Source organism: Ochotona curzoniae, unplaced genomic scaffold, assembly GCF_017591425.1.
Source record: "Ochotona curzoniae isolate NIBS_2020 unplaced genomic scaffold, NIBS_Ocur_1.0 contig_2210, whole genome shotgun sequence".
In the NCBI taxonomy this organism is placed as follows: domain Eukaryota; kingdom Metazoa; phylum Chordata; class Mammalia; order Lagomorpha; family Ochotonidae; genus Ochotona; species Ochotona curzoniae.
Genome location: NW_024465369.1, coordinates 41229632 through 41247437, shown reverse-complemented (window position 1 = coordinate 41247437; position 17806 = coordinate 41229632). Strand labels below are relative to the sequence as shown.

General features: G+C 38.8%; 1 protein-coding gene and 1 long non-coding RNA gene across 3 annotated transcripts in view; both read right to left on the bottom strand.

The window, feature by feature from the left end:
• Nucleotides 1-17806, bottom strand: part of ITGA4 (integrin subunit alpha 4) — an 80479-nt gene that overhangs the window by 13420 nt on the left and 49253 nt on the right. For both annotated transcript variants that reach the window (XM_040971812.1, XM_040971813.1), the window contains 3 exons: nt 15731-15880; nt 13211-13287; nt 260-410 (listed from right to left, as the gene is read on the bottom strand). In XM_040971812.1, the coding sequence (XP_040827746.1) occupies nt 260-410; nt 13211-13287; nt 15731-15880 (378 nt within the window). The remainder of the gene's footprint in view (nt 1-259; nt 411-13210; nt 13288-15730; nt 15881-17806) is intronic.
• On the bottom strand, nt 13833-14827 carry LOC121150704. The gene is made up of 3 exons (XR_005883018.1): nt 14791-14827; nt 14264-14326; nt 13833-14177 (listed from the first exon to the last, which is right to left on the bottom strand). It is a non-coding gene; the product is annotated as an uncharacterized LOC121150704 (long non-coding RNA).

Here is a 17806-nt window from a genome sequence, read left to right as displayed (position 1 = left end):
AAAAGGTGATACCCTCCATCCCTGTCCCCCACCCCCCATTCTCTCCTCCTGGCCCTGGGAAGTAAGAACCAGCTGCCTTGGCAACTAGGTCCCCAGGGAACTTGCCGATTTGAGCAGCACAAGGAGCCTGATTAACCTAAATCAGACTCAGATCCAGTCATTTATATCCCAAATCAGTGAAGTGAATTCTATCATTTACTCTTTCAAAACTGAAGTAAAATACTCCACAGTATCACACTAGCATGCTTACAGCACTCACCAGGTCTAAAATCCTAATGAAGTACAGTCCCACGGGCAGGTGGATGTGCAGGGTTGTCCCATAAGCATCATCTCCAGCATTAAACAATGACACATTCAACATTAATGTCTTCATGCTCCCAACAGCAAGGTAGGTCTTATTTTCATGTGGCCTAAAAACAGTTCAAGAGTAACATTTAATATTTACCTCTTTAAGAAGAAAAAACTTCCAACTTCATATGTATGTGTATCTTTTTGACATAAAATATTAACTCAGAAATGCCCCTGTAGAAACGAGCTTATGCAAGCGATTTAAGTCCATATTAAAAAGAACTTGGGTTTCTCATATTTCAGATAAATCCAGTCAACTATTAACTAAAACAAATTTGGCTTTTTCATTAATTATAACCACATCACCTTTGTTGTTTTCCTTCTTTTCTGGTTTACCTTCTGCAATTTTTGACATTTTCCTCATTATTTCACAGGGAAAAGCACTTTTTAAACATCTGCTTCCAGGCCAGCATCATAAGGTTTAGCTACCAGCTGTGATGCTGGCATCCCTTTTGAACACCAGATTAGGTCCTGACTGCTCCCCCTCTGATCCAGCTCCCGGTTAATATACCTGGGAAAGCAGGGAGACCACCATGAAGCATCTGGTTCCCAGTTTCAGCCTGGCCCAGCCCTGGCTGCTTTAGCTATTTGGGGAATGTGAATGAACCAGCAGATGGAAGATCTTTCTTTCCCTCCTTCTATTTCTAAATTTGCCTTTGAAATAAATCTTGAAAAAATGTATTTCCTTCCATTGCTTGAATAGGCATGGTGCTAGTTTCTGCCCAATCCAAAGGGTGCAAATGGGGGAACTGGGAGAGAAGGAGAATGAAGATGAAAATTTTAGCCAAAGTAAGGAAGTGAAAGCTAACATTCCCAGTGAGTGGTGGCACTAAAACCTAAGGCATGTTGGTTAGCCACCGATACCAATAAATATGCCAAACTAAAAATGGAATTGCAGGCTACAGGCATTTGGCCTGACATTTAAGACTTCTGTTAAGATTCCTGTGATCCATATCAGAGCCCCGGCTCTGTTTCCTATTCTAGCTTCCTGACAATGCACAAACAGGATAGTGGCAAGTGATGGTTCAAATACTTGGTTTCTGCTACTCATACAGGAAAGCTAGCTTGAGTTCCTGGCTTTGGACTGGCTCAGGTGTGTTAGCCATTTGGATACTGAACATGGAGATGAGCATTCTCTGTCCCTGCATCAATAAGACAAAACTCTTGGGACGGCAGAAAAATACTACACTATCCTAGAAACTGTTAAGAGAAGGGTGCTGCAAAACCAGTTGTAGGAGTCAATTCAAGTCCTGGCACTGAGATCCACTCATTGGATAGGAGGTGACACTCTTTATTTCAAAAACTTGGCTTACCCCATCAGGACTAACAACTATTCATTGACGATATGGGGTATGCACACCCCATGAAATTCTCAGAGCATATAAGTATGATGGATTTGAAGCTTTAAGAACTTATTCATAGGCTACTGTTAGAATGTTCTAACACCATAAGGAAATTCTAAATTTCTTTATAGACCATATTGTTTTCCCAAGGGAGGGTTATGATAGTTAAAACCAAGGAATCTCAGTTATAGAATGTTAGGATTTGGTAAATTTTCCCTGAAGACAGTAAGTCTTGAAAATTTAGAAAAATTAGTTCCAACTACAGAAAAATGTGACCCACAGTGAAATATCAGCTGATAGTCATAACCGTCAAGCAAAGTGCTCATCTAAACTTTTAGAATTCTACAAGTTTCTTTAATAATGCTAAATGGTGCCATTATGATCAATATTTTACTGGACCATTTGTGTTTGAATAAACTCTTACTGGACATATTAAACATAAAATGGATGTTTAATATTTATAGATTGAAGAAAAGGGATAGACAGCATAGAATTTAACATGCCTCAAACGTTCTGCTTTTAAGCATTACCTACACATGCATAAATGGTTATAATCAAAAGTTCCTGTACAACAGATCAGGTGCTATGTTCATTGTGCCCTAATAAAAGACTTCATTTCTGTTTTATAGAAGACAATGACAGATTAGTGAATAAATATAAACAGGGATTGTAAACACATAGGAAACATTACAAACCAAGCACTCTGGAGGAATAACTTATATCTGAAGGTAGTAAAGAGATTATTGTTTGCTTTTCTATTTGGACTATTTGGATTGGTTATTCCAACAATGTCTAAAATAGTGTGACATGTTTTATAATTGAACCTAGCTAACTTGGATTACAACCACTTAGATTTTCTGCCTGAAGTCTTCTCCTGTCCTGCAATCCAGTCTTCATACCACCACAGGATTGTTTTCAAGAATGCATGCAAGGTGCCGCATGCCTTTTTAGCTCCCTTCAGTGTCTTGCAGGTATTCAGTGGCTTAGCGCAGCATCCAAGGCTCTCGAAGAGAGCTGATCCTTGACTCACTGCTTGATTCATTCCTCATGCTTACCTACAAACAGGTGTCTAAACACACCAGGATATTCTGTGTGTCACTTTAAGCTATCCCACCTGCTTTTGACATCATCTCTCCATGCATCTGACTACCTTGTACTGGATCCTGGAGGCTGAGTTGAAGCTTCAGTAATTCTTAGTCTACTCACTCATGTCCTCTGTGTTGCACTGTTTTTCCCCTAAGCAGAGCAGGTGCTGGCTTCTCCCTCCCTAACGCACACAAGGAGTCCCTGCAACGCGATATTTTCTTACATGGTCTTACATGGCTTCTCTCAGCACTGCAGGGAAGATACTAGATAAGTACTATAATGGTTTTCTGAGAGCCTAGCAAGAGTTGGTGTCCAAGATGTTGGTACCTATGTGTGTATATGGATCAAACATAAAGTGGTTTGGTTTATACCTAATGAACATATAAATAAAATAAAATGCAAGAAATTACTAGGAAAATTTTGCTAGCTCCAAGTTCATGAAATCAACAGTATAAATTCTGACAAATTATAGCTTTATAACTATGTTTACCTAATATTCATATTCTAATATTTCATTACCAGAAATACATAGCTCTACCACATTCATATGATTTTTAAGCTACCCCCACTCACAATGTAATATTTTAGTGGTGATACACTTGTTGCAGTGGCTTGTAATGCCATTATCACAGAGTCATGGAAAAAACATCACCACTGCAAGGCATGTGGCTTCTTAGAAACCATTAGATTTTAGAACCGCACAATGTGTACACAAAATGAAAAATTTTGACTATCCCAACTTTTTAAAAAATATATAGTTCTAAGAAATTGTATAGTCCACCTTATAGTTATTAATTCCTCCTGTCAACATGGTTTTTCCATTATATATAGAAATCAAAGTATAGCTTGTGTAGAGAAAGCAAACATGCTATGTACACAGCTCGATGATTTTAATAAACTGACTACATGCATAATTCACGTACTTAGATCAAGAAAAAATATCATCAGCGCCACAGAAAACCCCATTTCTTCTAGTCGTTGCCTCAACTCGTTGATTTCTTAATATATAAGTTGGTTTTGCCTAATTTCATACTCAAATGTGATCATAGGATATTTCATCCTTGAGTATCTCCTGTGTATGGCTTTTATTTAAAATGTGAGTATAATCTACAATGATACATGCAGTTGTGAGTCTTTTGGTAAATATGTATCTATTGTATCTATATCATTTTAACTACATGCATCCATATATGTATATCTTTCCAGGAGTAGATTCTTATGGTTTGCTACACAAGGATTAATTTCTTAAAATCTATTGTCTATCTTATAGCTTAAGATAGTTAATAAAATATATTTCAAGAATAAAATATACTATTAGGCACTTTTTTATACAATAAGAAGATAAAGACATACTGCAGCATTTCCAAATAAAAACACAATATTACAGAGAACTGATCCACAAAACATTGTCCACAGTCTTTTTCATGTGTCTGCCTGTATTTATAACTAAAGTTTTATCAGAACACAGCCATGTTCTATTTCGGTCTACAGTGGAAGAGATAATAGAGTTGAGTTTTCATACAGACCTCTGTCCTATAAAAGCTAAAATTTACAATCAGTTCTTTCAAATAAAAAGTGTATTGGTTTCTGTTATAGGATAATCTGATTGAGTATAGTTTGAAAAGAATACACAACACATTCTTACTGGACTTAATCAACATCCAGTCTATACTATTCTAACACAAGCTCCATTATTTGAATGGCATAACAGTCATTATCCTCACATTCCTATCAGTATCAGAGAAAGGGATAGCTTAGATCTTATAACTCCTTACTGCACCAAAAATAGAGAAAGATGAAGTATACCTTCTGTGGTACTATCACCTCTGGTTTCTGCTCATTGGATTTGAAAAGTTAGATGATACCAGGAGGATGTGTAATAACTAATAAAGCAACAAGCACAATATTATTTTAAGGTGGAGTTCGATTGATTGTACACCATCTTGACATCTTAGAGAATGGTTGTAATTTACTCATTTCTATGCAGTAAACCTTTGGATTAGATAATTACATGTTTGGTGACACATGTTAAACAGGAAAGAAAAAAAAATGTGTGGGGATAAAGCCATCCTACATTCCTCCCACTGTTCCATCATGTTATAAGTAAAGGCACATAGAAATGTTTAAGAATAAACTTCAGATACATATTAAAGTTTAATTAACACTTGTAGAAGAGCTGTGTAGAAATAGACATTTATAAAATATTCTGGCTTGTAACCAAAGCATTAGTCACTGAACACCTTTGGGAAAGAACTTGGCACTTGGACAAGCAACAGAAGGTGAAAGCAGTGCATAAACAGCTAGGTTCCAAAACAACAGTAAATTAAAAGAGGAACACAATGTTCACATTTCAGCAGTAAGACTTGGGGTATATTTTCCTTTTTAAAGCTATTTTGCCACGTTACCATAGCTACAACTCAACTCTTTTGACAATATACAACTTACTGTGTCTTGATTCATTAACAAGATGATGTCAGGGAAATACCCAGAAGCTCTTCATGTGAGACAGATAAAGGACCAGGTGCACATCTGGACGTGCTACAAGACTGAACGACAGCTTTCTCCAGGATTCATAGTTCATTCTTCATTAAAATATGCATAACGCAGGCTTGAAATTTACAAAGCCATCTACAATTCATGTAACTTAAAGGACAGTGTGCATGCAGAATCATAACTTAATAAGGAAACAACAGATAAACAATGCATGCCAGCATGAAGGCTGTATGTTTGTCCTAAGTCAACGATAACATTTTATTCTAAAATAAATGCTCAGTAAGTCTTAGCATAATGAATTTGGCCTTACTAACATGAATTAGAGCTTAACAGCTAACTTATTTTTAATCAAGATACCAGAACAAAATATAAACTGATGATGATACTTTCCTATGTCAAGCATATGGCTTATTCATTTGGTGAAAGAACGGTCTGTAGCACCAAAATGTATCCCTTATTTTCTTACTACTGGCTTCAGGAAAAATGGCAAGTTGGAAGTTCTTGCCTTAGAACAGATCAGTAATCTGACAAGTATGATATTATTGACTAGAACCTGATTCACTGAAATAAAAGTAAGAACAGATGAAGTTGGACTGAAGGTTTGAATGAGTAATTAGCATGATTCAGGACATTAAAGTATAAAGCTCATTGGCAGCTGAATAGTAATCTATAGCCATTTTGAAATATCTATGAAGAAGTCACAGGATGTAGTTAAGAACCTGCACTTTCCTATTAACATATTGTTAATCAATACCATGTCAATTAATGCCATAAGGTTGTAAATGGTTGTTGATGTTATGTCGGGGCTTTTAATTGATTGGGATGATACTTTGCCGGCTTTACCTTCAGACCAGAGATGGTCTCCCCATGAAATCGTTGAAACCACTAGGATAATAAGATGCTGGACTTTATGCTTGGTAAATACTTTCAATGAAAGAACCTCAACTGAATTTGAACTGTGGTAATGCAGCAAGGTGGAGAAATCCACCATGGGGAGAAGGTTTGGGGAGGGGTGGGGGGAATCCCAGTGCCCATAACACTGTGTCACATAATGCAAAGCAATTAATAATAAAAAAAGTATAAAGGTCATCTTCCCACTCTGAAGTATGTTAGTAGGGACACATATGCCTACTGCATGCATTTTTACAATGGGCAGTCTTGGTAAGCGGGTTCTGTGGTTGACAACACAGTGGTACATGTTGCTCATGGTTCACTGTCTGACAAAAATTGATCTCTCTTCTTAGATGCTAACAGAACCATGGATTGTTCAGGCAGTAAGCAGTATTCCCTTGATGGTGCATAAGACAAACCTGTAATCCACCATAAGGGTGGGAATCATGGATCTGACATGATCAGGATGAATCCGATCTCATTCAACCATGATTGACTCAAGGCTGAGAAGATGACACTGATGTGGTTTATCTGAGAACATCTAATGTGGTATTTCCTGTCCTGGACAGGCAACCTTAAAAAATACTATCATATTTTCATATTTCTTTTTACTTTTCTGTATCTATATTGTGACCATGAGGAAAAAGCAAAAAAAAAAAAAAAAGGAATGATAACCATCCATTTCCAATCTTTGGTACCTGTTCACTAAACCTATAACCATGTTTTCCCCTCCAGATTGTCTATTATGCAAAATAATTAAATTTATTTGTTTTTAACCCATTTTATGTATTTCTTCGTTGCGATCCAAAGGGGTCCTGAGGGCTGGTGTTTTGACCCAGCAGGTTGACATCAGCATCCCATATTGCAGTGGTGTTTCAACTCTCAGCTACTCTGCTTCCAATCCTTCCCTGTCAATGCCTCTGGGAAGGCAGAAGATGAAACTCGAGTATTTAGGTCCTGCCACTGATGTGGGACATCTGTACAGAGTTCAAAATTCCTAGCTCCAGGTTTCAGCCTGCCCTACCCTTGGCCCTTCAGCCATCTTGGATGCAAATCAGCAAACTGAAAATATGGAAGATATCTCCCTTCCCATTTTCTCTATTCTTCTCCCTCCTTCGGTAGCTCTAGCCCTCTCCCCCTTTTGAACCGATTAAGTGCATTTAAAAAAAATATTTAAGTATTTTCATTTAAAAAGCAGATTTACAGAGACAAAGGCAGAGAAAGATCTTCCATCAAATGATTCACTCCCCCAATGGCCACAATGGCCAGTTGATCTGAGTTGATCTGAAGCTAGGAGCCAGGAGCTTCTTCCAAGTCTCCTATGTAGGTGCAAGGTCCCAAAGCTTTGGGCCATCCTCTGCTGTTTTCCTAGGTCACAAGCAGGGAACTAGAATGGAAGTGAAGCAGCCAGGGCACAAACCGGCACCTATATGGGATGCCAACACCTGAAGGGGGAGAATTAGCCAGTTAAGCCATTGCAAGTGGCACTAGGGCATCTTTTCAAGTGATTCTTAGCTGGCATGAAACCAATTGTTCAGGAGATGGCTGCATCACACACCTGAAAGCACGACAGAATAGAGGCTATGTCATTACTGTCAGTATTCCACGTGGATGATTTTAAACTGCCTATCTCATAGATGATCACTACTATCATAATTGTAAGCTCAATCAAACCATATTTATTCACATGTATTTTACAGTGGAAGTCTATCTGAATGTAGCTTATTGCCCTCAGAATTTAGAGATTCAGTAGGAAGCCTTGACTTAATGAAAAGATGATACAGAGTGAATAAGCACTGTTCAGTGTGATGGCAGTGGTTTATTACTGCAGTCTTCAGAAACCCATGCTTTTTGCTGGGTAAATAAATAGGCCTAAATCAGATTTGTAACTTTGGGACACATAAATACTATTAGTGTCAGTGGAGTTTTAACTGGGAGAATGTCTAGAATATATGGTTGCAATGTGCTGACTGTTACTGAGAAGGCATTCAGAACACCTACGTGGGAGAGATGTATTTTTGTCTGACAGAATGTAATTCACTGAAACTGCCAGATAAATTGACTGAAACATTCACTGTGGATCAAAAAGGTTAAGAGGAGGAGTTTTCATGCCCAGGTTCCTCAAATAGTACGTTTCCTAATGAACGTACTACTTAACATTCAAACCACACAAGACTGAACTACTTACTAAGTAGCATTTTCAGAACATACAATACATATGCAGAACAATGCTTAGACTTTTGTTTGTATTTTGTGGCCAAATTTACAGATTGCTATGATGGTCTATAAATGTTTCAAAAATATTGTACAGTAGTGGTACACGTAAGCCATTGGCTCTTGTATTCCAAGAGCCAAAATGGATGCCTGAAACCACAGATAGCATCAAATCCTATAGATATGATATTCTTCCTATCTGTGCATACCCAAAATGTTTTACCTTATGAATTAGGCACAGCCAGATTATCCACAACTTATAAGAAAATAGAACAGCTGTAACAAGCTGTCTTAAAACATCATTCCTTCTAAATTTGGGAGCTGCAAGAATATTTGAACATAGTCCAAGTTACCATGATCTGGTAACCGAGATGTCCAGTAAGTAAGAGTCAGGAAGTGACTGCCTGGGTGGTCAACACAGGGTGGATACACTGGACAAAGGGATGGATTATGTCCTGGGTGCAACAGAATAGGCCTGTGTAAGATTTCATCACATTCCAGAATGGCATGCTGTTTAAACTTTAACAATTTCTTCTTTATAGAACTTCCCATTTAATGGTTTCACAGACTATAGTTCATAACAGGCAACTAAATTCACGGAAAGTGAAGGCATGATTAGAGGTGGACTACAGTATAAAAGATAGTACCAACTGTGACCAAAAGTTTGCGTGTGCCAAGTGATGAACTGAGTATGGCCTTTTGCTTATTTTAAAATGAACAAAGAGGCTTACAGAGGTTATAAAGGCCATTCAGGTAGCAAATGACAATACAGATTTCAAACCACACTGTTTGACCTCAAAGCTGTTGCTCCTGGCCACCACATATTGGTTCTCAGGTTTTAATGTCCTAAGAACTTGAAACTTTAATAAATGTGAGTATTTCTAACGTGATTCCCATTCATTCTGATTTGGATGCTTAGGGACCCAGGAATATGTATTTCTATCAGACATTCTGCATGTCTCATAAAGATGGCTCAGAATTCATACCTTGCAAAAACACTGCCTAACACCATGTGGGCTAGCACTCAAAATCAGAATGAGCATGAGCTGACAAAAATATTGGGATTTCAAGTTAAAAGTACAAAGTAGGTAAGTTTTTGTTGTGCGGAAACAAGCAAAGAGGAAAGCTGAATCATTAAATTCAATTAAAATGCCCATATCATACTTGTATAAGCTGTAATTTAAATTTTCAGGAAAAGAAGCATTTTTAATAATGTTTTCATATAAATCCTAATGTTCTATTTTCTCACAGGACAGGGAGTTTGCAATTAGGGGTGACAAATGTGACAGCAGTGCATCATTTAAGAAAATGAAAGCATTGCAGTATGAAACTTAGAGAAAACACCCCCCCCCAAGTCTTATTAGAAGTCATTGATGGCAGAATCACCAAGGAAACTAAGCATTTTAAGAAGCAGATAAATACAAAAAAATGAAAGACATAAATTACTCAACTAATGCATTCCCAGTGGAACCACACTACATGGTGAGATTCAAAGTAGACAATATTCAATGTCTTGGGATTATTCTAGCTGTCACTCCAGATAATAGAAACATAAAGTTCAACGATCAGCCCTAGAGATTACAGTTCCTTGGCCCTCAACTCTGGGAGTTCAAGTATATTGGCAGGCATTGCCCAAGATGAAAACAATTGATTTATTCCTTTTCTACATGTAATTCTTGTCTAATAGGATATGGAATAGTGTAGGTCAACCTTTTCATTCATTCCTCCTGGAGGTTCCCTATCACAGCTGGCAGAGTAACTGCTTTGAATCTTTTCCATTCCTTTCAATTTCCTACACATATGCTTGTCCCCATCAAGCACTGTGTATGAACTTGCTTTGTTTACCCTAGTCATCCATGAATCCTCCACATTTCCCTTCCTTCCATATTATGCCAAGCACCATCTTTTTTTCTGACACAAGCCAACATTGATGCAAAATACAGATCTATTGTAAACAAGTATATCCATAGATTCTCATAGGTGAACTGTGTCATAGAGACCAGAATACTAGGGAGTGAAGATACATCGTGGTAGGCTTTTCTACTCCCAAAAAGAAGGAGGACTCCCAATGACATAGTGAAATAAACCTTGACAATATGATACTAGACTTCCTATGTTTGTCAATACCCACAACACCATGACACACTTAGATAGCAGAATGTTAAAACTTGTAACTGTTAGTAAGTACTATACCACTGTAATGGGGGCTGGGAGCGGGAGGGGAAAATGAGGAGGGAGAAAAGGGAAGGGAAAGGGGGAGTCCCTATATCTATAACATTGTATCATGAAAAATATTAATTTTTTTAGTGTCAAGCATCTTTTTACAGCTCTTTAGCTCAAGATAAACACCATTTTTTCTTTAAGCCTAACTCCTGCAACCTTTGAGACTGACCCCATTACCTATGTCTTCTTAGAGACTCCCGTTCCATTCTCAGCAACCTCTATCAGTCACCTGCACTGTTCCAGTCTTTGTGAGGCATCAGGAATGCAAATACAGCAAGACATGAAGTTGTTGTGCAGCATTTTCTATCAGCTTGGAGAAAGACACTCAAGAAAGGTGAATACATGTGCAATGGGGCCCGTGGCAGCTAAAGTTTAAGTACTAGAGATGAAGGAATTTCCTCTGGGAAATTGCTTAGATTTAAAAGATAATTAAAAGTTAATCAAGTAGAGGAGTAGAAGTGAAAAGCTATAGAAGCTCAAGGGAGAACTGCCACTGATGGAAAAATGCTCTTGGGAATTGTGAGAAACAACCCAGAGGATTTCTGATTTTAAGTCTAAAATGAGCAGCTGAAGTGTTGTTACCAGATGCATGTGTTAGAGACAGCTCACTCTGGAAACAAACATGGTAAAAGGATTAGAATAATGCAAATGTCTTAAGTCAGCAGTGCAATAAGCAGGAGCTCAGGGCTTCAGGTCGTGCGTGCTTTGGAACAATAGTGGTGGCAATAGAGCAATATGATGAGTGAGAACTACATTTAAGTCATTAAAACTGCAGAGCTTAAGAACTGATCAAAAATGTGGAATAAGAAAAAGAGAAGAACCTATGCTTCGGCTTTGACAACAAACTAATGGCTGTGTGATACTGGATAGTGACTAGTAAGACTGAGTCTATGGGGTGCCCTAGAGGACATGTGCAGTATGCAACTGATTTGTGGGTGTGACACTTCAACAGGTGAGATCATAGCTGTAGGCAAGATTTCCCAGGGAAAATATTGTAGTGAAAGGGAGAGCTGAGAGAAGAGCACTTATGAAGCCAAAATCAAAGGCCTGCAAAGATAAATTGAGTAGGAAGAGCTGGAGAAGTAGAAGAATGGGAAAGAATGGCATTACTGAGATGAAAGGAAAAGATGTTCAACGACGTGGACAGCTGTTGAATGCGTTAGAGAACAGTTCAAGTAAAAATTGAAAGGCACCCTGTAGGATGTAAGCTGAAAGAATTCTTTTTCTGCCTCACACTATACTTCCTTATGATTTAATGAATTATGCTTGGTAAATATATAAGAATTCTTCAGTTGAATTTGCTTGTTTTCAATGCATTCTCCTTCGTTTTATCATAAACCCTGCACTGTGATTTCTATAATAAATTTTGCCAGTGGTAAACTTCTTCACTTCCACCAATCACATTTCATGTCAGTTTCCTAGACTTTTGCCTCATTCATTAGTATGTGTAATCTCTCCACATAATTATATAGTATTTTGTCATTATTTTATATTCCCCTTTGGCTATTTAACCCAACTTTCTTCTCTTAATCTTCTGAAGATACCTGTTCACCCTGCTAAAGGGACTGCTTATTCTTAAGCTTTTAAAACAAAATTGTCCCCAATATTTGATTCATAATTCTTTAATCTGGGAAATTCGCATGTCTAGCCCCTGTGAAATCTCACATCTCACTTGTGTACAAGAACTTCTAATTGCAATCACAAGTGAGATTTTCAAATGGACATCTCAACAGACATTTCAACAAATTCAACATGCCCAATGCTGAACTCGCCTCCCTATATCCTGACCTTCCAAAAGTAGTGTCCTGTTTTCTAACCTTGTCACGTACAGATCTTCCCTCATTTCACTTCCCACACACAATCAACCCTCAACCCGCAGTGTGCATGCTTTCTCTTGGGTCCTCACTGTCACAGCTTCCCTCTGTTACCTCAATTAGAATATGAGAATAGGAGTCTTCAAAAATCCACAGAAACTTAACACTATTTTTAGAAACCTGCCTAGACTTTATGTTAGAGTGATCCTTTAACTGCTGAATTCCCATCATGTAGAGGATCTAGAGAAATAAGTTCCCATGGTTTACTTCCTGTGATGACAACAATCAACACTGAATGGCCACTTTGTAACACATTCAGTTCTTAGCACTTTACATAGTTTTCCCTTTTGCTATTTCCCTTGAGTTTAAAACAGCAAGTTTGTTTATTCTGATTCAAATGGTCCATTTACGGGTTGCACATTAGTCTGAGTGATACAACCAGTTTCCCAAGTGACAAGAAACTTGTAGAATAAAAGCTCATTTTGCCACAAACACTTCTAGCAAGCGCTCATACATGTCTAACGTATAACAATGACAATCCAATGCATGACTAAAATTTGAAATACCTTCTTAGTTATCAATGAAATATTAAGATACATTTCCTAAAGGCTTAGAGATCATATAATCTCATTGTTTGAAAAGTGGTAATCTCTGAAAGCATACTTTTCACTTCCATTAGAATACTGCATTCTTTCCAGTTGTTTAAATGCTGCTGCCCTTAAGAATTAGTTTTCAAGTATTTGGTCTTTGGATTCCACAAGCAAATGCCAAAAGAACAACAGAGAATACTGTACTTACTTAAAAAAGCCAATTTTTGCAGAAACCTGTAAATCAGCAGTACAATTTTCATGGGCACAAAACCTTGCAAAGTTTATCTGGAAAAAAAAATGAAATTATTTTAAAATTTTAGTTCAATACACAGACATACTTTACTAAATATTTGTCAAGCATAAGTAAAATATAATACATTGACTTAACAACTCCTGCTCAAGGGCTCAATCTGAGAATTAGTAAGTTCAAATGGTGTAATTGTAACAGTGCAGAAATCAAGTTCTTCTAACAGGACATTTTAAAACTTAAAATTGAACATGATTTTAAGATAACAGTAAAAAGTTGAATGAAAGGCACCTGACAGATAACTGGAGAACATTAACCACCAAGTCGTTCTTCATCAAGATCCTCTCAGTTTTCCTTTTTAACTTACAAACAGGCATAGAATCAGTTTTGGCAAACGATACATTGAGACTTTCATTGAAATTACACTATTTAAAGTTTTCAAAAAAAAATTTAAAAAAAGTTTTCTCCCTCCTTATCCCAGATACCAAACAAGAAAAAGAGAGGGAAAGAATGTGGAAACAGTGATGTTACCCACTTTTCTGTAGCCCTTGACACTCTGTGCCCTAATCAACTATGTAAAGATCTGTCAAAATAAAATATGAACAAAATTTTAAAAATTATACTACGTAAAGTTTTAAATGTTTTATCTTGAGGAACTTTGAACATGATTAAATGGTAATCTTGCTATGAAAGGAATTCCAGAATTTAACTCTTGAATGTTTTCATAAGAGCCACAGATACATGGGAAGTATGTAGGTACATGGGAATGCTCAAAGAAAACATCAGGAGAGAAGAGAAGATGACAGGAATAGGTGATAAGAGGGAGAGAAAGAAAAGTTTAGAGGAACCAGGCACAGGGAGAGGAGAACACTGTCAAAGAGCATGCCAGCCCAGGAAGGGCTGCACTGGGGGAGGACCTTCAACCCACCTGCACAGGAAGGGCTGCACTGGGGGAGGACCTTCAACCCACCTGCTCAGGAAGGGCTGCACTGGGGGAGGACCTTCACAACCCACCTGCCCAGGAAGGGCCCATGCCTGGGGGAGGACCTTCAACCCACCTGCTCAGGAAGGGCTGCACTGGGGGAGGACCTTCAACCCACCTGCACAGGAAGGGCTGCACTGGGGGAGGACCTTCAACCCACCCGCCCAGGAAGGGCTGCACTGGGGGAGGACCTTCAACCCACCTGCACAGGAAGGGCTGCGCTGGGGGAGGACCTTCAACCCACCTGCACAGGAAGGGCTGCGCTGGGGGAGGACCTTCAACCCACCTGCCCAGGAAGGGCTGCACTGGGGGAGGACCTTCAACCCACCTGCACAGGAAGGGCTGCGCTGGGGGAGGACCTTCAACCCACCCGCCCAGGAAGGGCTGCACTGGGGGAGGACCTTCAACCCACCTGCACAGGAAGGGCTGCGCTGGGGGAGGACCTTCAACCCACCTGCTCAGGAAGGGCTGCACTGGGGGAGGACCTTCACAACCCACCTGCCCAGGAAGGCTGCACTGGGGGAGGACCTTCAACCCACCTGCCCAGGAAGGGCTGCACTGGGGGAGGACCTTCACAACCCACCTGCTCAGGAAGGGCCCACGCCTGGGGGAGGACCTTCAACCCACCTGCCCAGGAAGGGCCCACGCCTGCGGGAGGACCTTCAACCCACCTGCTCAGGAAGGGCTGCACTGGGGGAGGACCTTCAACCCACCTGCCCAGGAAGGGCCCATGCCTGGGGGAGGACCTTCAACCCACCTGCCCAGGAAGGGCCCACGCCTGGTGAGGACCTTCAACCCACCTGCACAGGAAGGGCTCGCTGGGGGAGGACCTTCAACCCACCTGCCCAGGATTAAGGAAGTACATGTTTTTTTCTGCCATGCAGGTTATTCCAAGAGTCAAAATGCCAGCCAACTTTTGGCTTGTATAGTTGTAATACTGATTCTTTCAATAATGATATTTACAGTATCAAATGCATGCAGAAATAGCTGATAATGAAAACTAAAAGTTTTAACAGAAGAATGAAAAAAAACTGACTTACATTATATGATACAACCATGATGTGATTGTAAATAAATAAAACCTAGAAAGGAAATCTGACAGGCAAGGCAGTGAATCCATGGACAGGGTGAGTGAGCAGGAGAACCAAATGAGACTAAGGAAGATAAACTAGGCACACAGGTTAACAGTAAGTAGTTGACTCATGAATGCAGGTTAGTTCTACTATTTCTCTCTAGTACTGGATTTTCTGTCCTGGCAAGGAAAAAATTAATGTTTTGCATATATGGGAACAACCAGAGTGGATAACTGCATATTTGAAAGTATTCAGTTCAGTATCTTATTGGGAATATCAAAATTAAGACAAATGGAAAACAAGACATATCATGAATCTGTTTTCATAAAAAATCATAATTATGAAAAAAGAATTCAGACATACAACCCTTTTCTTTAGAATTATGTCTTTTTAGAAAATGTTTTGAGTAAAGGAAAATATTCCTACCTTTTTTTTAAGAATGTCTTTTTCTTTCTTCTGCTGAAGAATTGGCTGAAGTGGTGGGAATTCCTCTGCACTTTGTTTAGCGATGACGTGCTGCCCAAGGCGGTAGGCGGCTTCAATGTGAACTGGAGTTAGGATGTCCCGCACATCTTTCTACAGGAATGAAATACCAGAATTATGGAAAAAAAATAAACATTCAAATAAAACGATATAGGAATACCTATTTTCTTGTGTAAGGCCAAACCAGCAAATGGAAGCCAAAACAATTCTATATTTTTCTTCTAAGTTATTTTACAGAATAAACATGAACACTCTTGCACCTTGCAAACACATTCATGTATCTTATGAAAAGCATAAGTAGAAGACTAAAACCTATACCCAATCCAGTAATATGAATGTCTACAATTGGGCTTGTTTCCTTGGTGCTGTTTTGTTTTTTTAAAAATAACTTATTTGATCCCAGCTTTTCATTATATTCACCTTATACATTATGTCAAAGTGCTAATTGATAGTGTTGTCTAACATTACACTAAACTTCTAGAAAAGTTAGTATCTCTGCTTATATTACTCGGAAGCTTTTTTTATTAATAAACTACCGCCTGGTTAAAAACCTAGCGAAAAGCTAGCCCCATTGTAAATTCTCTACCAGACTTATGAGTGACATGTTAGAAAGGTGTTTACTTTATGCATTTTATATCCTAGTGACTTTATTGAACTCTTACTAGTTGCTACAGTATGTTTCAGATTTGTTGCATTTCCATACTTCCAAAAATATTTTAATTTATTGATTTGGAATCCATCCTGCTGTGCATGACATTATTTTAAATGTAATATCTTAATTTCTACACAGTATTTATCATTCCTACTCTCATTTCTAGAAGTCTCATTAAATCATTCTATTTTTAAAATGTACCATCTTCTGCCATCTAGGAAACATTGTTTTAAAAGATTCATTTTATTTTTTGTACTAGAAAGTCAGATATACAAAGAGGAGGAGAGAGGAAAATCTTCCATCCACTGATCCCTAAGTAGTTGCAGTGGAGCTGTGCTGATCTGCAGCCAGGAGCTTCTCCTGGGTCTCCCACGTAGGTTCAGAGTCCCAAGGCCCTGGTCCATCCTCGACTGCCTTCCCAGGTAATAAGTGGGGAGCTGAATGGGAAGCAGGCCACCAGGATTAGAACCAGTGCACCAATGGGATCCCAGCACATGCAAGGAGAGAACTTTAGCCACTAGTCTACTGCATCAGGGCCCCTTTGCTTCAGATTCACCTTCTGTTAACACACACCCTGGGACATAGTGGCTAATGACTCAAATGCTTGGGTTCCTGCCGCTCCCGTGGAGACCCAGATTGAATTTCTATCTCCTGATTTTGGCCTGGCTCTGTTGCAGACAATTGGGAATGGACCAGCAGATGGAAGCTCGCTCTCTCTGCCTTTTAAATAAAATGGAAATGCATTTAACAATTTTAAAACGGACTCAATGAGGTATTCATTGGTCATTAAAGAAACCAATATGTTTTCAGCCATGCTAGCCTGTCTGAATTGTAATCTGTAGTTGAGGTTTCTATGTCATGACATCTTGTACATAACAGACATCACACTGAGCAAACTCAGTGGACCAGATCTCTTTGCACGTAGAGTTCTTGCAAGTTTAAATGTGGCTTACACATTATGTGCTACAAGCAAATGAAGAACTGCTCCTCATTAAAAGCTTGGTGGTAATACATAATCACACAGATCGCAGCTCTTTTACAATCTATAGTGACTCAAAAAATCAGTGAGGTAAATTAACATGACACATTCCACATATAAGACTGCATCTATTCTACAGCTATGCAAACCTAAAAAAGATAACTTTTTTTCTTTAAATTTGTGACATTATGTAAGTATGGGACTTAAAAGCAAGTGATCTGAAGGGGAAGTACATGTTCAAATCTTGGGCCGATTGCATATGACCTACATGACACCTGGCAAGTTACTGGTCTCTGGCTCGGTGAGCCCATCTGAAAATGGGAATAATGAGGATGATGGTGTTGATACTTGTCCCTGTTGTTGCTGAGGATTGGTGATATAATGGATA